Source organism: Polyergus mexicanus, unplaced genomic scaffold (genome assembly GCF_030449975.1).
Source record: "Polyergus mexicanus isolate NDT 795.1 unplaced genomic scaffold, iyPolMexi1.0 SCAF_4, whole genome shotgun sequence".
NCBI classification, from domain to species: domain Eukaryota; kingdom Metazoa; phylum Arthropoda; class Insecta; order Hymenoptera; family Formicidae; genus Polyergus; species Polyergus mexicanus.
The window spans coordinates 5,663,115-5,683,581 of record NW_027223324.1 but is presented as its reverse complement, the minus strand read 5'-3'; the positions used below and the strand labels follow the sequence as shown (position 1 = coordinate 5,683,581).

The 20,467-nt window shown below is 36.7% G+C and overlaps 2 protein-coding genes across 4 annotated transcripts; one reads left to right on the top strand and one right to left on the bottom strand.

Moving 5' to 3' along the window:
- Window positions 1-1,047: 1,047 nt before the first annotated feature.
- Window positions 1,048-18,798, top strand: Pxn (Peroxidasin). Its single transcript, XM_070293799.1, has 5 exons — window positions 1,048-1,628; window positions 12,746-13,263; window positions 13,881-14,679; window positions 14,846-15,200; window positions 15,281-18,798. Exons 1-5 carry the CDS (start codon window positions 1,441-1,443, stop codon window positions 17,327-17,329), a joined length of 3,909 nt encoding a protein of 1,302 aa, XP_070149900.1. The 5' UTR covers window positions 1,048-1,440; the 3' UTR covers window positions 17,330-18,798.
- Window positions 17,570-20,073, bottom strand: LOC138932207 (acyl-coenzyme A thioesterase 13). Of its 3 annotated transcripts, none has more exons than XM_070293801.1 (4): window positions 19,606-20,073; window positions 19,356-19,477; window positions 18,539-18,726; window positions 17,570-17,841 (listed from the first exon to the last, which is right to left on the bottom strand). In XM_070293801.1, the coding sequence occupies exons 2-4, from the start codon at window positions 19,434-19,436 to the stop codon at window positions 17,682-17,684; spliced, it is 429 nt and encodes a 142-aa protein (XP_070149902.1). In that variant the 5' UTR covers window positions 19,437-19,477; window positions 19,606-20,073; the 3' UTR covers window positions 17,570-17,681. The 3 variants fall into 3 exon arrangements, with proteins under 3 accessions (XP_070149902.1, XP_070149903.1, XP_070149901.1); XM_070293802.1 differs by having other exon boundaries at window positions 19,356-19,424; window positions 19,606-20,072; XM_070293800.1 differs by having other exon boundaries at window positions 19,356-20,072.
- Window positions 20,074-20,467: the final 394 nt, after the last annotated feature.

Below are 20,467 nucleotides of genomic sequence, written 5' to 3'. Positions count from 1 at the left end.
ATATAATTATACGTTATCGTTTTATGCGATATACACAGACACACGTGCGACAAAAGACACGTGGACGCTACCTGTCAGTTTGAACGATGCTCGATGTTAATTTTAATACTTGTATAATAATTTTAGATTATGTATATATGTATGTATTTTACGCATAGTTCTCTGCATGCTGTGACCCGGTATGTTAATACTTTCTCTCTCGTTTGATCTTCTCTTTCGTTCCGTGCGTCGTTACACCTTGCATTGTTCCACGCGTATACACAGCCGTGTTCAATGATAGGCGACAACGACTCCTCTATAGTTGCCTTTTTGAGGGAGAGCATTATATGAATGACAGAAGAATGCCCGCGCCTGTTTCTTTCGCTACTCGACGTTATTCTTCGCGAGGACAATCGTTTGTTTTCAGAATCCTTAGTATTTTCTTGAATGTTTTATCTATTTTGGTTGCTAATAACTCGGCTATAATTAACTATAATTGGATTATACCGATCATACATTATCAATCTGTCTTTTATAAAAAAAAAAAAATAATAATCCTGTAATAAATGTCTATAAAATATCAACGGCGATACAAGTATCTGTCTCGCGGCTCTATTTATAAACTAGATCGCCTCGACAGTCGGCGAACACTCGATTCAATTAAATACTATTATCTTTACAGAACGAGCTGTGGGCTGCGTCAAGATGTTTGGCGCAATATGTACTTCTCGCGCAGGTTTCTTTTTTTTTCTTTTTTTTTTCCCCATGTTGAAAGCAAATCGCAAGCGATCAAAGCCGCGCCGGTAAACCGTCGTTAGTATGGAAATACCGCGAGTAGATAGGTAGATACCCTTACTTTACATACGACGCACGCTCTCGCGTTTCGCATCGCGTAGCCCCTTCGGCGTGCCTGCCGGTGCGAGAAGAAGAAGGAGGAGGAGAAGGAGGAGGAGGAAGGCATCCGAAGGGAGGGAAGAAGAGCGAAGAGAGAGAGAGAGAGAGAGAGAGAGCGAGTCCCCCGCGTGCTCGGGGAAGCCTTTTGTACGTAGGTACTACTCCCGCGCGACGTGCCGGTCTCGATGGATGGACCCGATCGCGATGCGGGCTCCCGACGTGAGTAGGAGCCTCGTAGAGCTACAGTACAGTGTGGGCTACCGCCGCGCGGGAATTGAACGGGGACGGTCTTCGTCGAGGCGGTCCTCTTCTCCTCTCTTTCCGGCTCTCTTTCGCTAAACTCTCACGGTGCACCCGGTATTATCGAGTAGCGTCCTGACCGGATTCTCTCTCATTGATCTCCCGCGGTGAAAGTATACAGAGAGAGAGAGAGAGAGAGAGAGAGGACGCGCGAATACACGTGTGTGTGAGCGCGCGCACGCCCATCTGTCCGATGAACTCCACGTGGTGCCGCGGCGCGACGTAGAGGCTCTGTTTCTCGAATACATATTATACGCGAGCGGCATCATGAGGCTGCCCGTTGACTTCTTCTTCCTCTGGATGCTGTTGCTGGTACCGCGGCTACCACTAACGGATTCCTCTACGCAGACGACGACAGAATGCCCGCAGAAATGCGTGTGCTTCATGATGCATGTGCGATGCATGTTCCAAAAGCTGAGCCAGATGCCGCGGGTGCCCGCCAACACCACCGTTCTGTAAGTTTTATCCTCTCTTTTTTATTTTATTTTACATGCGAATCGAGATAATTGTGTCTCGATCCCCTCGCGATTGTCCGATTATATCTGTCATTGTATCGACGAGATTCTAATGACGATAAAAAAGAACTTAATTATTATTCCGTATCTCACAAGTCAAGTTTCACGTGTTTTTCACGTGTATGTAAAAAAAAAAAAATTATTAAATATTAAATATTTTATTTTTTATATCAAAATATGTCAGATTAAAATATAAAATAACTCAAAAAGTACTTAATAAAAAAATACTTTATTATAGTGTTTTGGAAAGCTCTCGATGTCAGCTACAAGAATACTAAATAAAAAATGGGGGTTTCCATTTAAGATTTTAAAGTTGACCTACACATGACCTTCAAATGATTTTCCAAGGTCAAATCATTGTCACCATCCTATGGCCCCCTTGAAGCCACACGACTTTTGTTTGAAACATTTTTCGATTTAACGCAGTGTTTCTGAGATATTTGAGTGGGTCCTTTAAAATGGGACACTCTGTATATATATATATATATATATATATATATATATATATATATATATATTTATTTCATATAAACATTTTTCTCATGTGTACGTGGAAAAAAAATAATAATTTGAACAATAATTTTTTTTATAATTATTCAAAAATGATCTCGTTGTTTGATAAACAACGGTGCAGTTGATATTATGGTATAAGCATGATAAAAGGTCAAGAGAAAGCATGTTATATAGATGCATACTCGCTTATGGGAAAGATACTAATCGTAAGAGACGTATAATCATCCCAGTTAAGAAGATCGAGACTGACACACACACATAGCGTTTTCAGTAGAGAAATGCGTTCGTTCTCTTCGCGATATTCAACAAGACAGATAACATCTCGCATGTTCTAATTGTGTAAACTTGTTTAAAGAATTGAACGTGTTATAAAAGAAATCGATAAGAGCCATAATAATTGTATGGCGATCAATCTGTGCAATAATTGTCTACAAATCGAGATGCATATGAATAGGTTCAGAATAAAGCTGACTACATTGTAATAATCGATAAAAATGAATTATTATAATCAGATTTAGATAATGAAGTCAAGTTATTGATCCGAGACGAGATAAGGTGAACAAAAAGAAACAGAGAATTACTTGGAATTATATATATATATAAGTTACGTGTAATGCTAAAATGGAACTTCGGAGAAAGCAATAAACGAGAATGCATCAGTAAAAGCAACACGATCTCAATGCAAAGTTAGAAATTTACATTGACATTCTGATATTGTAATATATTATAAATTATATATACAATATTATAAATAATATGTATTCAAATAATTTTTTTATTGAAAAATCGATCATGGGATATTACGTACTGACATACATAATATTATATTATATTATAAATATTATATTATAAATATACTTTTATGTACAGAATAATGAGACAAATCAATTAGTGCAAAAAAAAAATAAATAATTGTTTAAAAAAATTTACATTATAAATAATTTTTATAAAAACAATTATTTTTTTATACTAATTGATTTGCCTCATTATTCCGCACATAAAAGTATTACGGTAAGATTATCGAGAACTAAATATTTTATGAGATATTTAATGTTTTATATCAAAATATGTCAGATTAAAATAGAAAATAACTCGAAAAGTACTTAATAAAAAAATACTTTATTATAGTATTTTGGAAAGCTCTCGAGGTAAGCTACATGAATGTGTAATGAAAAATAGGGGGTGCTAATATTATTATATAATACGCCACTTGGAGCTCTACAACTTTTGCATGAAACATTTTTCATGAAAATGCGTTGTTCCCTCAAAAAACTGCTGATACGGGCGCTCTGTTACACCCTATACACATATATTTTAAATATATATTATAATATATATTTATAATATATATTTATATTATTATATATATTTATAATATATATTTATATATATTATATATACTGGATGGCCCATTTTAATATCCTCAGGCAAATATCTCAAAAACCAAGCCCGGAAGAGAAAAATGTTTCAAACAAAAGTTGTGTGGCTTCAAGGGGGCCATAAGATGGTGACAATGATTTGACCTTGGAAAATCATTTGAAGGTCATGTGAAGGTAAACTTTAAAATCTTAGATAGAAACCCCCATTTTTTATTTAGTATTCTTGTAGCTGACATCGAGAGCTTTCCAAAACACTATAATAAAGTATTTTTTTATTAAGTATTTTTTGAGTTATTTTATATTTTAATCTGACATATTTTGATATAAAAAATTAAACATTTTATAAAATATTCAGTTTTCGATAATTTTACCGTAATACTTCTATGTACAAAATAATAAGAAATTAATTAGTGCCAAAAAAAACAAATAATTGTTTTAAAAAATACATTGTAAATAATTTTCTTAAAAACATTTTTTTTTTTTTATACTATAACATTAATATACTTTCTTAAATTTAAATGTCACTGTTGAGTGATAAATATATTGCTTAATTAAACAAAATAGAATAATGTTTAATTTGTGTTACGAATATAATTTAGTATAATGTTTAACTTTTTATACTATTACTTTTATAACGTTTAACTTTGTATAATATTATCGCTACACATTTTTTACTTCATGTAAATTCTTAAATGGATTTATCCGGACGCAAACGCGCTTATATTTACGTTCATTTACGTTGCTTTATTGTCTAGCCTTGCCTATTATTTATGTTTCTTCTTTATTATTTTTTTTTTTTTTTACATCAAATATTTTCGAAATATCGTCTGTCCGCGGAGTCAGTCGGCAACGAAACGCGGAATAAATCAGATGTGTCGTTCTCTTGTGAAAATATAATTAAATCATCACGTATCGTTCCCTTGTAAAATAATAGCTTTAGTATTTTTTCAAATCTGTATACATTTTTGACAAATTTTCCCACTCACAGAATCAACAACATTTTCCTTTCGATTGTATCAGCTTTATCTCTTTATCTGAATAGTTACAAATAATTAAATATCCATCACGTATGAACGGAGAGAAAAAAAAAATAATAATAATAAAATCAAATAAATTAAAAATGCAATTTCAACAATTAGCTATCACCTACGATCCTGTGCCTGTTTAACTTTGCATGTTTCTTTCGTCTCAAAGAGACACGTACCGTCAGTGTTATCAACGAACGTGTCATTCCCACGTGGAATTACATAAGGATGATATATCCAATATATCGAACCGACCTCGTCGCGGCAGTCGTTCTCCTACTTTGAGTAAAACACTCAAGTATCCCGAAAATAATTCAATATTTGAGAAAAAAAGCGATAACGCGCGCGCTTATCTCGATGTGTAGAGACGACAGATTATTTTATCATCTCACCCCAATTTAGCTCGAACTTCGATATCTGTCATTGATACCGCATAGGTATCTATAAATTTCAATGCTCTCGTTGGAAAGAAGAAAAATACCCGGCGCGCGATAATCAGTACGAAGAGCACTTTATCATTTTTGTTGCGCGAAATCTCTCGGACAAAGACGGAATAGCGTGGCAAGCGTCGACGAATCAGTTTGCGATTCTGTGAATCAGTAATATAATTAAATCTCGTTTGTCCTAATATGACTTCGAAGTCATACGTATCATGTCGTCGTCATGTATCTCTCTTTTTTCCGATTTACATAAAGCAATCTAAAAATAAAATTGCTAACGAACGTTGCAATGTATTTGGCTCAAAAGTAAGATATTATACTTGTTTCTTTTTTTCTATTTTATTTTAATTCCTATTATTTATTCCATCTTTTTTTTTTTTTTTTTTTTTTTTTTTTTTTTTTTTAGTTTGAGTTAGTATATATTTTAACACGGCATTGTATTCAGTAGATACTTTCAACCATGACCTATTCTGTATTAGATAACAGAGATCATTGTAACCTTGGAACCGCATTATGGGATCACAAGCCACAATATGTGGATAGAGCTTATTTAAGAATAAATTGGTTGCGTTTAATTTCTTTGTTTAAATAATGCTTCTCTGTTACTTTATTAGGATAAAAATAATCCAATTTTAATTTTGTGAATAATTCATGTATTCTCATATACAGGGTGAGTCACTAGAAACTGCTTTCTAAGATATTTTCATAAATATTAATTTTGCACAAAAACGTTTGTGTCGTCTGCCTCCACCTAATAAAAAAAAAATAAGACGACTAAAATATAGTCCTTTTAAAATTATTTAATTTTTCTCCTAAACATTTAAATTATGGAAATATCTTAGAAGACAATTCCTGGTGACTCACCCTCTATATAAACAAGGCTCTATTCTATTTTTTCGCAATCTTAGTATCTAAAAATAGTTGAGAAAGGATAATCCATACAGCACCGAAAGATTACTGAAACGTTACATAGACCTTGCATTGAAACATTGTAATATTGCATGGAAATTGCGAAATGTTTCTGCAATGTTACTGCAAGTCTGCGGCAACGTTGAAATGTCCGCTCTTAGAAATATTACAATGTAATATTACAGTAATGTTACGGTGCAATGTATTTGTAATATTGAAATGCGTTGCTACAAATATGCAGAATGCTTTAAATTTGATAGATAAACTTTGAAAATATATAATGACATCCAAGAGAGAAATAAGGAAAAAAGATTGTGAATTTACGCAATTACGAGTTTTTTCTCTCTTGGGATGTCTTTAAATATTCTCGAAGTTTATTTATTAAAATTTGAAATATCGTGCATATTAAAAAATTATTATCAAATTTTTGGTTTTATATAGGAATGGAAACTATTTAACAATTTCCTGTTATCTAGTTAACATCGCTATTTTCTAAATAATTTACAAGTTTAAGAAAATAGTAATGATTAAATAATTTCATTCATAAAAGTTAAAATTTTACTTATATAGATATTAGACTCTATTTTACATCTTAAGTAGACAATTAACGAATAATTTTAACTTCTTTGGATATTTATGTATCCGATTACTGAACAATCAGTTCAGTATCTAAATTCCCTGTGTTAGGGATTGTATCGGATGAATTAAACTGATAAAAATAGTTATATCTTTAATCTTATTAGCCGCTCTTTGCAAGCTTTATCTTTATATAATCATCGTGACTGAAACTTAAATGCGGGATAGATAACGCATAGCGGTAAACAAACGAACTAGCGATTACCGAAAACTGTTTTTTGTAATGTTTTTGTAATGTTACTGTAACATTCTCATAAAATATTACAGTTATATGTTCCAATAATGTCTCAACAATATTACATTGCAACTTGCAAGATTGTAATATTACTGCAATGTAATTGCAATGTTCTGTGCTGTATGGGTTAGAACGCGGACAATTTATGAGCAGCCGAATAATATCTGACCTGCTTTACAGGACGACCGCAATTTTTTGTGTGTGTGCGTGCTATTTTAACATATAATCAGAGATTATATGCTGTGGCGTGTAACACGAAGGACGATGTCTCGGCGGTTATCGAGGTATCACGTGGCAGACAAGTATATATTTGATTAACAAAGAGAGACGAATACTTAAAGATACTCCAGACAACGTGTCCATAATGGATATTCTGTCAATCATTGACCGAGCGCGGAGGACCGTCTATTTTTTCGTAATTTTAAAAAGATCGCAAGCAAATAATTATTCGCGAGACGAGGATTTAACGGGGAAAAACCGGATACGTTAGAAAACTCTGTCAAACGTATAATAATCATAATTTTTCATTGTTCAATCGGAGACAGAAAAAGAGAGGGAAGATTAAATTTCCGATAGATAATAAAAGGAACGAGAAACAAACTCGTTAGTTTCATATAATGCCTCGTTGAAATCACATTTTGAATTATTGCACATTGTCGGGAGATACAATTACGATAACACTTGACTCACATCGTTTGACATCGCTCACGCTACGCTCTCGACGTTTCTTTGTATTCCGATCTCTGATCTTGTGCAATAACGTCACACGCGATAACCGAGTCTATGAACTTTTTCGCGGTATATCATTACCCATTAAAATTGCCCAGGGAGATTCTCGTTTATCAGATAATTTCTCAGTGAACGTTAGAGGATCCCTTTACACGTGTTCGCCTAAACAAAGCTTGAATTGATGGTGTATAGCGCATAGGGAACTAGAGCCGGTTAACTCACTCGTTACGGAAATAGCGGACAGGATAATATAAATTATTATAATTTATTACGCATTTATACATAGAACGCGACGTAAAGAGAAAGGATTTAACGCCGGTGAACTCTCGTCTCTTCTTATAAACGTGACTCACGTTCTCTTCTCATATATACGTATTATAATCCCCACGGGATTATACGTTTACTTGTTCTTTCAACAAAAAAAAAAAAAAAAAAAAAAAAAAAAAAAAGTCACTATCGCACGAGCAATAATTACAGAATTAATCAGCGAGCCATCTCCAGAATCGAATAATACACCCCAAAAACAATCTCTGTCGTTACTCTTTCTCTAACTTTTGAGAAAATTAATTCGAGATAGCCGTTATTAAAAAAAAAAATATGATATCAATTCCCATACAGTACAGAACATTGCAATTACATTGCAGTAATATTACAATCTTGCAAGTTGCAATGTAATATTGTTGAGACATTATTGGAACATATAATTGTAATATTTTAGAATGTTACAGCAACATTTCAAAAACATTACAAAAAACAGTTTTCGGTCATCGCTAGTTCGTTTGTTTACCGCTATGCGGCGCGCGTTGCGTTATCTATCTTGCATTTAAGTTTCTCTCTCTCAGTCACGATGATTACATAAAGCTTGCAAAGAGCATCTAATAAGATTAAAGATATAACTATTTTTATCAGTTTAATTTATCCGAGATACAATCCCAACACAGGGAATTCAGATATTGAACTGATTGTTCAGTAATCGGATACATAAATATCCAAAAAGGTTAAAATTATTCGTTAATTGTCTACTTAAGATGTAAAATAGAGTTTAATATCTATATAAGTAAAATTTTAACTTTTATGAATGAAATTATTTAATCATTACTATTTTCTTAAACTTGTAAATTATTTAGAAAATAGCGATGTTAACTAGATAACAGGAAATTGTTAAATAGTTTCCATTCCTATATAAAATCAAAAATTTGATAATAATTTTTTAATATGCACGATATTTCAGATTTTAACAAATAAACTTCGAGAATATTTAAAGACATCCAAGAGAGAAAAAACTCGTAATTGCGTAAATTCACAATCTTTTTTTCTTATTTCTCTTGGATGTCTTTATATATTTTCAAAGTTTATCTATCAAATTTAAAGCATTCTGCATATTTGTAGCAACGCATTTCAATATTACAAATACATTGCACCGTAACATTACTGTAATATTACATTGTAATATTTCTAAGAGCGGACACATTTCAACGTTGCCGCAGACTTACAGTAACATTGCAGAAACATTTCGCAAGGTCTATGCAACGTTTCTGCAATCTTTCGGTGCTGTATTGTATGGGAACGTTCGAGATATCGATATTACGCTATTTTATACATATATATTGTATATAATAGTTACCTGAATCCGATTAAATATATAAACGCACAGGGCATACGTCACGTTATACATCAGCAACTCTCAATATTTCGACAGATGTTCTTAGAGAAATTTTTTTACAAGGTTAAAAAAATTTATAATAATCTCGCGCACGTATTCTTATACATATATATGCTTATTTTGAATGATTTATATACTTATTTTTATCTTAATATATGCAAATGTATGTTTGATAAATAGAGATTCGTTTAAAGGCTTAGATAAAACGTAATATAAGAATGTTTACGTTAATCGCCATACGATTGACGTTACTTCTTGAAAGTGCGCGATGCTCGTGTTGAATTTTCGAGTGAACCAAGTTTGATTTCTCTGAGAGCGATTAATGATATTATAAATTTCGTCTTGGGTTACTAGAGGTAGCTGTGGATTATTAGATTAATCAACAGGATGTCTAGTTCCTGGAAAAATATGGAATTCCTGGAAAACTTGGAATTCTCGAGGAATTTTTTTGTACTCGGCAAAATCAGGGAATTCTTTTGGAATTTTATTAGGATTCGGAAAATTAAAAAAAAAAAAAAATTCTCTCTTTGATAATTTTGCTCTTACAATCCTACTGTAAGTAGTAGGCAATCCGCCAATAAGCTGTGAATTATGTATTCAAAATATATTATATCTATATCTCTGTTTAGATATTGAATGTTCAACGAGGTTCATATTCTTTCTATTCTTAATTTTTAGTGATAAAAAATAAAAATTTTATGCGAGTTAAAGATTTTTATCTTAACGAAAGCTATTTAGTTTTTTTTTTTTTTTCCCCAGTCCATTTGTAAATCTGGTACATGAAACTTAAGTGGCTTTGTGTTCTCCCTTTGTATGAATGAAAAGCTTTAAAAAACGTATGCAATAAAAAAACTTATTTTAGAAAATTGCAGCAAAAATTCTTCAAAGCATTCTCTTTACCTGGAATTTTGAACAAAAACACCCGGAAGACGAGGGAATTTTCAGGGAATTTTTTTACAAAATTTGAGTAAGACAGAGCAAAGAATCGTGTGCTTTAAAGCCAAAATAACGTCAAACGGGATGCACCTTTTATTATTAATTATATATAATTAATTTATTATTTATATTAATTATTTTAAATTTATATTATTTATATTGATTTATCATTTATATAAATCCATTTTTCATCGAACATACGTTCGTGGAAAATTGGATCTATATCGTTCTCAGAGCGATCAAATCTGCTTCACTCGACGCTATTTCAATGAAAAAGCACACAAGGCTATACACATCGCATCGCTGGCAATTTACGCTAGTTTAGATGTCGGGTACTTCTTCCACTTTTCACGCGTGCTCACGCCGGCGATTCGCTGCTGTGATAAGGCGAATTGAAATATCGCCGGGTCTTGAGAACTCGCGGTAGCTCGAGGCCATAATTTAGAAAGGAAGTAATGTGCGAGGGGCCGAATAAAATTGTTAATTAAGAGCCTAATAACCAACGGTATCTTTGTTGCGGCGGGAATGAATTACGCAACGCGCTCCTCGCGAACTTTATGAATTTCTGAATGCGCCCATCTCAATCTCACAATCAGCATTTCCTTATCGACATCTCGCCAGGATTGGGTAGCAACTAGTTAAATAGATAAAAATTAAATTAAAAAGTTGATAAGTTAACTTATTGTTAGTTCATTTTAAACGTGTTAACTTTCAATTTAAATTAATTATTTTTAAATGTATTAACATATTTTATTATACATTATTTAAAATATGTTAGCTTATTAACTTCATTCATATACAAGTTAAAATAATTCATCAATATTAAAGTCGTGTGAAAATGGTTGATTCTAATACAAATATTTCATTTGTCGTACAAGTAGTTTATCGGATGTGTCGATTTGCTATTGGATAGAGAATTAATTTTTAATTTTAATGCGTTAATCATCTTTTAACTCAACTTTAGTTAAGCCAATTTTTGTTTAAACGACTTTTATAATGTAAACTTAATTAATTTTTGAGCCGTTAACTTTAAATTTAATTTAGTTAAAAAAAAAAAAAAAAATTTAATTTAGTCAACCCTACATCTCATGCCGTTGGATCATCTTTTCGGGTGCCCTTAATAAGACATACTTTAATTCAGCGACTTTCATGAGAGATCTTTATAATGAAGGCAGATTCGCGTAGGTTTGAGTTCCGCTAATCTAATCTATTACTCTCGACCTGTATTCGCACATTCGTAATTAATATGCCGTTTATCTATTGAAAAAAAAAAAAAAAATGACGACTATTTATCCCTTTCTATCTTATGAGAAAAGCACTCACACAAGCGTTCACTTTATTCGCCCATTCTACTTGGCGGGTGGGCGGATTCACAATTACGGTATTCTCGCCTATGCAAAAAAAAAAAAAAAAAAAGAAAACTCTATTTAAATCTATCTATATCTCACATTTAGAATGCGGTCATCCAAACGCAACCGCCTGATTCTAAACCCGAGATAACACGGTATACGCGGTTTTCATATACAGGGTGTCCCAGAATTAGATCGACAATTAGATCAACAAGCCAATTTTGCCAATAAACCCGTGGCCGCAAATTAGCCGTTTTGGCACTAGAGAATGAAAGACTAATTTTTAAGAATTTTTATTGATTGGCCGCAAAATAGAAACATTCTCGAGTCCCTAGAAATTAGCCAATCAATGCGCTTAAAAAGTTTGTCGTATGACAAATGTATAATATCGGCCTAACAAGGGAACCTCGCGAATCCGAAAATTCTGATTTTGATGAAACTTCACGCGCATGTAGGGGGGATAAATAGATGAATTTAGAAATTTCCAATTGCCCCTCATATGTATGGTACAGCGGCTTTTCGCATCTTTCGATATATCTCGAAAATTATTCGAGATATTAAAAAATGTTTTACACAAAAGTTTCATGGTAAAAATACTTCTATTTAACTATATTAATAAAATTCTGAAAAATATTATTTTTTTCAAAGATTTTTTTCTTCTTATTAATCTTTGATTCTCTAATGCTAAAACGACTCATTTACGGACTTATTACAGGTTTATTGACAAAATTGGCTTGTTTTCGTGTCCTTTATAACCACTTGAAATTTGTCGATCTTATTCTGGGACACCTTGTATAATCGTAGAAAGATGTAATCTATTATTAGAATCGATCGCGTTTACTCCATTTTCATTTCAAATATCGCAGTATACATATAATTCTCCGATGGCACACGAAAAAACGCGCTTCTTTCTCTTTTAAAACGCGCGAAAATAATATAATAATATATTGTTACATACAATAATATTTTTATTATTGTTTTTATTGTTCTTTTTATATAATATATTTTTATATATAATAATATATAAAAATTAATAATACATATAAATTTTATATATAATTTTTATATACATACAATAACATTATATTGTTACGTATAATAATAAATATATAATAACAATATATATTATGACGATATTAAAATGTACGTTTATATATAATTTTTTTTCTTTTTCTCGAAATACAAATCGCGCAGTCTCTTTTCTTTCACGAATCGTTGACGAACTTGGGAATCCTCTTTTCAGGGATCTCCGATTTAACAGCATCATGGAGGTACGACCGGGGACGTTTCGCGGTCTCGACAAGCTGCACACCCTGCTGCTGAACGACAACCACATCCGACGTCTGGCCGCGGGCGCATTCGAGGGCGCGCCGAATCTACGGATACTCTACTTGTACAAAAATCGGATCGAGCACATCGCGCCGGGAGCGTTCGCGGGTCTACCGCGGCTCGAACAGCTGTATCTCCATCACAACCACCTGCGGGAGATACGCGCCGGCACGTTCAACGATCTCCCGGCGCTGGAACGCCTGTTTCTTCACAGCAACAAGCTGCACCGCCTGCCGGCCGACGCGTTCGTCAACGTCGGCCCGATGACGCGGCTGCGACTCGACAGCAATGCTCTTGTTTGCGATTGCAATCTGGTCTGGCTGGTGGAGCGTACCCGGGACAAGCCTACGGAGATGGCGGCGATTTGCCAGTCCCCGCATAGGATGAAGGGTCGCTCCCTGACGACGATGTTGCCCGAGGACTTTCATTGCAGTTGAGTAAAAGGAGGCTCTCTTCCACTTGCGAACTTTCGTGCCTTACCATACATGTCTCTCTATAGGATCTAGGATATTATTGCGTCTGTCAGCTGTCGACTTATGTCGCCGCCGGTCGTTGACATCATCGCGGTCGCGTGCGGTTGTTGCAGGCACGACATCGCGTGATGATGCCTGTCGCCTTAATTTTAAAGCTAAGCTTCTCTTCTTCTCATCGAATCGATGGAGCGATAGCCACGCGAATCCGAAACTACATTAGCATACATTGTTCTCTCTCTCTCTCTCTTTTTTTTTTTTTTGGAATGATTAAATACAGCTCTGCATATTATGTAAGAATTGAAGGATAGATTTTGCATCTCGCGTATATCTTTCTCATGATTTTTCTGGCGAAGAATATTTTTTATAACAAGATGATCATAGTAACCATATTTGCCTTTTGTTAAAGATCCTTGTTAAAGAGATCGTTAAATTGAAAGATCTTTGTATTTTTTTAAAATTATTTTTCGACTTTTTTCATGACGAAAATCAATAGTAAAATATAAATAATGTCATATTAATTTATTTATTTAATCCGTTTTTAATTGTCAATGTAACAACGAAGAATTCCTTTTATAGCAAAGCCGCGCATAATAGAAGGACCGGAAGATACCGTGGTGCGATTTGGCGAGACGATGACGTTGACGTGCCGAGTGACGGGCGATCCGATGCCGAAGATCAAGTGGATGAAAGATAAATGGAAGTACTCGGAGGTGAACGATGACAGCGAAAAGTATGAGATTCGTGAAGATGGCGAGAAGTACGTGATCCGCGAGGACGGCAGTCTGGTGGTGAACGACATGACCGAGCAGGATAGCGGGGTGTACGAGTGCGTGGCCAGCAGCGATATGGGCTCGATCAAGTCGAGGAAGGCGAGGGCGGTGATCACGGCGGCGTCCCATTTGGTATTTGCCGAGAAGCCGGAATCGCAGAACGTGACCGCCGGCACCAACGTGACCTTCTCCTGCCGAGTGCTGGGCAAGCACAAGCCCAATGTACGTTGGCTCCGAGACGACCGACCGATCCCGTTCGGCGACAGGATCACGCTCGAGAAGGACGATACCACACTGCGGATCCTCGCGGTTAAGGAAACCGACGCGGGCAGATACCAGTGTCATCTCAAAAGCGTCGACAGGAGCGTGGTTCTCTTCGCGGATCTGCGCGTCATTGACTTCAGCGCGCCCCGATTGATCTTCAAGCCGCAGGACATGGAAGCGGAACCGGACGCCATAGTCGAGATACCGTGCCGGACTGAAGGCAGGCCAAAGCCGGTGATACAATGGAAGAAGGACGGCAGCGCGTTGGAAGGCAACAGGATTAAGATTACCCGCGGCGGGAGTCTTCTCATTTTCAACGTGATCCCACAGGACACTGGCAGGTGAGATTGGGTCTCATTCATCAATGTAAGCTTGATTCCCACTAGTTGTTGATCATCAGTCTCAAATCAGACATCAATGACTGCGAGCAATCTAACGAATAAAATGAATATCAAGACACGTGTCTTCGTTTTACGTGTACAATAATATTGCGTGCTGTTTTTACAGATATGAGTGTTCAGCCATAAACGATTACGGCCGCGCAACCGCCGATGCTTTGGTACGCGTTCGGCAACCCGGTGCGACCGACACGCTCGTCGTACGAGCCTTCCAGAGCGCCACCGAGGAAATCGACCGTGCCATCAACAAGACGCTGTCATCCTTATTCAATCCCGACGGTACATCCAGACACGTCAATCCATTCCAACTAGCGCGTTTCCCGAATGCCATCAGTCGCGCGGCTGCCAGACCTGCCGAACTCTTCGAGAGAACCCTCGTTAATATTCGACGTATGGTGAATGCCGGCGTTAAAGCGAACGTAACCGGTAAATTTCATTACGAGGAGATCCTGACGCACGAACAGGTAAGAACAAACAGATAAAATCTTGGGTATTATATGTCACATCCTAATAGGAAATTTAAGATCCCGTTCCCATTTTCAAGGTTAAACAAATTGAAGAATTATCCGGATGCACCGGTCACAGACATCGGCAGAATTGCACCAACAGGTGCTTCCATCGCAAGTACCGCACCATAGACGGCAGTTGCAACAATATGCGTCATCCCACTTGGGGCTCGTCGCACACTGGATTTCGTCGAGTACTGCAACCCATCTACGAGAATGGTTTCTCAACGCCGGTCGGTTGGCAGAAGGAACGACGATACTATGGTTATCCGAAGCCAGCTGCGCGTCTCGTATCGACCACACTGATATCTACGCATGACATTACGTCCGATCATCAAATTACACATATGGTGATGCAATGGGGTCAATTCTTGGATCATGATCTTGATCACGCGTTGCCATCGGTATCGAGCGAGTCCTGGGATGGGATCGACTGCAAAAAGTCGTGCGACAATGCCGCGCCCTGTTTCCCGATGGAAGTGCCGCCGGGTGATCCGCGGGTCAACAATAGACGGTGCATCGACTTCGTAAGAACCAGCGCCGTGTGCGGCTCGGGCGCGACCAGCGTCTTATGGGGTGGTCTCACATGGCGAGAACAACTGAACCAGTTGACCAGTTATCTGGACGCGTCGCAGGTCTACGGTTACAATGACGAAGTGGCACGCGATCTGCGTGACCTCACGACGGATCACGGATTACTACGGGAGGGTCCTACGATCCCCGGTCACAAGCCTTTGTTACCATACGCGTCCGGACAGTTCGTCGACTGTCGCAGAAATCCGCTCGAAAGCTCGATCAACTGCTTCGTCGCCGGTGATATTCGCGCAAACGAGCAAGTCGGCCTGTTGGCCATGCACACCATATGGCTGCGCGAGCACAACCGCATTGCTCGCGCGTTACGCGAGATGAATCCGCACTGGAACGGCGAGAAACTGTATCAGGAGGCCAGACGTATTGTCGGTGCTGAGATGCAGCATATTACTTATCAGCACTGGTTACCGCGAATATTCGGTCCGACGATCGACGACTTTTTATTGTCTTATCGCGGCTACGATCCCAGTGTCGACGCCAGTATATCCAACGTCTTCGCTACCGCCGCTCTGCGCTTCGGTCACTCTCTCATACAGCCGCGTCTGGAGCGCCTAAACGCCTCGTTCCAGCCGATTCCTCAGGGTGCTCTCAACCTACGTGACGCCTTCTTCGCGCCCTGGCGATTGGTGGAGGAAGGTGGCGTCGATCCCCTAATCCGTGGCATGTACGCCACCGCAGCGAAGCTGAAGCTGCCCGAACAGAATCTCAACGTCGAGCTCACCGAGCAATTGTTTCGCAGCGCGCACGCGGTTGCGTTGGACTTGGCTGCGATGAATATTCAACGAGGACGGGATCACGGAATACCCGGTTACTTGGAGTGGCGCGATTACTGCAACATGTCGCGCGCGGAGACATTCGAGCATCTGGCCGCCGACATTAGCAGCGGTCGAGTGCGGCAAAAGCTGCGCGAATTGTACGGTCATCTGGGTAACGTAGACGTCTGGGTCGGCGGTATTCTGGAAGATCAATTGCCAGGCGCGAAAGTCGGACCGCTATTTAAATGTCTTCTGCTGGAACAGTTCCGGCGCACTCGAGATGGCGATCGGTTTTGGTACCAGAGTCCCGAAGTCTTCCGCGCGGAACAACTCGCGCAGATTCAGCAAGCCTCGCTCGCCAGAATCCTGTGTGATAACGGTGATAACATCACTCGCGTGCAACCCAACGTGTTCCTGCTGCCTGAGGGCCGCAACGACTTCGTCAGTTGCGACGAGATTCCCTACATGGATTTGAACGTGTGGTCCGACTGCTGCGACAATTGCGAGGATAGCGATAACACCATTTCTCGCGTGCGCAGGGAGGCTGAAAAATATCTCGCGCCTGATCGCGACTACGCAAACAACGTGAAATCGTTGAGTCGTAACGAGAAAGTTAAATATTTGGAGAACATGTTGGAGGAGAGCGATCGAGAAGCTACGAGGTTGCGAGAGCAAGCCGACAACTTATTGCACAGAGTAAAAAAGCTTAGGTCATTATTAGAAGACGTCAAAATACGATGACAGGCAAATTGCATAAATGCCCATGCTTAGATCATCCTTCTGCAGATGAGTCCTTGCTTTCGTCTCTGATATATTTTATTTCTCTCGTGCATTTATTAGAAACACATTGCACAGAAGCAATGTATAGCAATCGTTATCTTTCTTAGTGCAACTATCGTCAAGTTGCAATTATACGCGTGTGTTGCAGAAAAACTTAAATGATCTTTACAATGAGCCATTAAAAGAATAGCTATACAAATATATTACAATATATTCTATTCCTTTTATTATGTACATATGATAAAAACATGGATCGGTAAGTTGTTATTAAATAATTTTATTTAATAATTTTTTATTCAATTTTATTTAGTTCTTAATTTGGCAGAATAAACTTGGTATGTTGTCCACGGGCAACTACATCTTTACCATCATTCTTCGTAATTTCCACTGCAAGAAACGCCAAGGACTTACCAGCACGTATAGTCTCAGCGTTAACCGTTAGTACTTCACCGAGACGCGCAGCCTTCAAAAACCTGTGCCATTAATCATTTTATTGTATATTTTAAGCATTTGTATGTGTTTTAATGAAGATAATTAAGTTCAATTGTCATATTTGTCAATTTCTAAATTTTGACCAATATACATCTCATCTTAGACTCTATGTACATATATATGTGCATAAAGAATAAAGATTCATAATATAATAAGAAACTAAAGGTTCCGAAAAATTCAAACTTAATAATTAATGCAAATAGAAATGATAATTAGGAACCAGTGCAAATATAAGACCTAAATAAATTTTATTATAGCGAATTTTTTTTATTACACCATGTGAGATAATAGTAAAAAATTAAAAACTGTCATTCCGGTATATGTGTACGAGTTTATTATCGATTCCTGTTTAATATCAATTTCCGCTGCCTCTTTACTTATATATCTTAACTTTTAAGCTGAGGATAATCCAAGGAAAGGACCGAGATGTTCACATTTTTTTGTACCAATGATATCTTAATAAAATTTATTTGCTCCCCATATTTGCGCTAGCTCCTAATTGCCATTTCTATTTCCATTAATTATTAAGTTTTAATAAAGATTCAATTTATCAAAATATTGAGAAAATAACATCAATGTGTGAGAAACATCACAATTATATTAACTGTATGTATAAACGATACTGAAATATAATGAAATAAATAAATATAACAAAGATTTTCAGATTTAGGTTCTTACGTCACGTGCAGATCTACGGAAACTCCAAGAGAATGATCAATTTTATAAGTCGATAGAGCATACGATGATATAACATCTATGACGGTACTAGTAAAACCACCATGCATAGAGCCAATAGGATTTAAATGCCCTTCGGTCACAGTAAATTGTGCTTTGCATTTTCCATCGGCTGCCGAGAGCAGTTGTACCTTTTCAAACAGAAAATATATTTATAAATAACAATATAATATCGCTTTAATAGAATAGATTCACATTATTATTGTTGTTACAAAATTTTTATATAAATATACAACTGCAACTGCAAACACATCAATCTGTATTTTATTTAAACATAGAGTTTTATTCTGAAATTAATTTTTCTTTTATCTTTCTCTCTTAAAAATAAATAAATTATGAATAAATGAAAAAGATTAGTCTCATTATTCTGTACATAAAAGTATTACGGTAAGATTATTGAAAATTAAATATTTTAAGAGATATTTAATTTTTTATATCAAAATATGTCAGATTAAAATATAAAATAACTCAAAAAGTACCTAATGAAAAAATATTTTATTATAGTGTTTTAAAAAGCTTCCGAGGTAAGCTACAAGAATATGTAATGAAAAATAGGTGGTCCCGTTCAAAAGAATTCAAAGTGATTTTTATATGACCTTAATAGTGATATTCAAGATCTCATATTATATAATGCGCCATTTAGAGCTCTAAAACTTTTGCATGAAACACGAAAATGCGTTGTTTCCTCCCTGCTGATACAAGCGCTCTGTTACACCCTGTAGATTAGATATTGATGATTTAATAAAATTTGGAGACTTACATTTTTCATACATTGAGTAAAACCTTTGCCATTTACCGCTTTCTCCATCAAGGTATGCAGGAATCTCACCTGTCGCGACATGATTGATATATCCTTGGATTACTTTGGACTTTATCTTATCTCTTTTAATCATCACACACATTAGAAATTAAATAATACATATTCCCACGAGAGGTTAATAATTTAATCCTATTTCTTGTCGATTTTTCAAGCGACTTTAAAAATGTATATCGTCTTGATTTGCACTTACACTGAAACCTCTCGTTCTCGTTAGCGCGCAGTTTGATTCGAGAGTCGGGACGTCAGAACTCGGCAGGACGCAGGACGCAGGACGCAGGACTCTGGACTCTGGACTCTGGACTCTGGACTCTGGACTCTGGACTCTGGACTCTGGACTCTGGACTCTGGACTCTGGACTCTGGACTCTGGACTCTGGACTATGACGTCAACTGACGTCAGTGACGTCCACAAAACTAGATTGCACGTATTCTGTTTCGTACTCCTTGCGTTCTCTCTCGCTCGCACGTAGCATGACGAAAGAGAGCGCTATGCTCTGTGCGAGCGAGAAAGAACGCAAGGGGCACGAAACAGAGTATGTCCTTTTCTACGTGGATCTTTACCCCCACTCCTTAAATAAAGGCAAACGCTTGGTCTAGATATATTAAATAAAAATATTAAATATTAAATAAAGGCATTTGCCTTTATTTATGCAAAAGTGTGTGCTCCCCGCTTTATATAAAGGAAGATTAAGTCATGAACTCATAAATATATAGACTAGATTAGATAGAGCATTGCGAGATGGACAAACTACGCGCGCCTACTGTAGAAAGAAAGGTACTATTTATATGGGAGGTTATGTTTGTCCTTTTTCCTAGCATCTCATTGGTGATTTTTTATATGGAGGGGGACAAAATCACCAATGAGATGCTAGGAAAAGAGACAAATATAGGCCTCTCATATAGTATCTCTTTTTCTGAGCGCGCGTTTGTCTATTGCAACGCTCAGGTTGCGCATACATGAAGCGCGGAAATGCGAATTAGCGTAACGCAGAACGAGAAGAAACCAGTTACTTTTATTGTTACTTTTTTTTTAATTTACTTGGTATAATTTTC

Coding starts and splice junctions, on each gene's coding strand:
- Pxn (XM_070293799.1), top strand. CDS start 1,441: ATGAGGCTGCCCGTTGACTTCTTCTTCCTCTGGATGCTGTTGCTGGTA. Junction 13,264..13,880: donor GCCCGAGGACTTTCATTGCA/GTTGAGTAAAAG, acceptor TTCCTTTTATAG/CAAAGCCGCGCATAATAGAA. Junction 15,201..15,280: donor AGATCCTGACGCACGAACAG/GTAAGAACAAAC, acceptor CCCATTTTCAAG/GTTAAACAAATTGAAGAATT.
- LOC138932207 (XM_070293801.1), bottom strand. CDS start 19,436: ATGTCGCGACAGGTGAGATTCCTGCATACCTTGATGGAGAAAGCGGTA. Junction 18,727..19,355: donor TTACTCAATGTATGAAAAAT/GTAAGTCTCCAA, acceptor CTGTTTGAAAAG/GTACAACTGCTCTCGGCAGC. Junction 17,842..18,538: donor TCCGTAGATCTGCACGTGAC/GTAAGAACCTAA, acceptor TTAATGGCACAG/GTTTTTGAAGGCTGCGCGTC.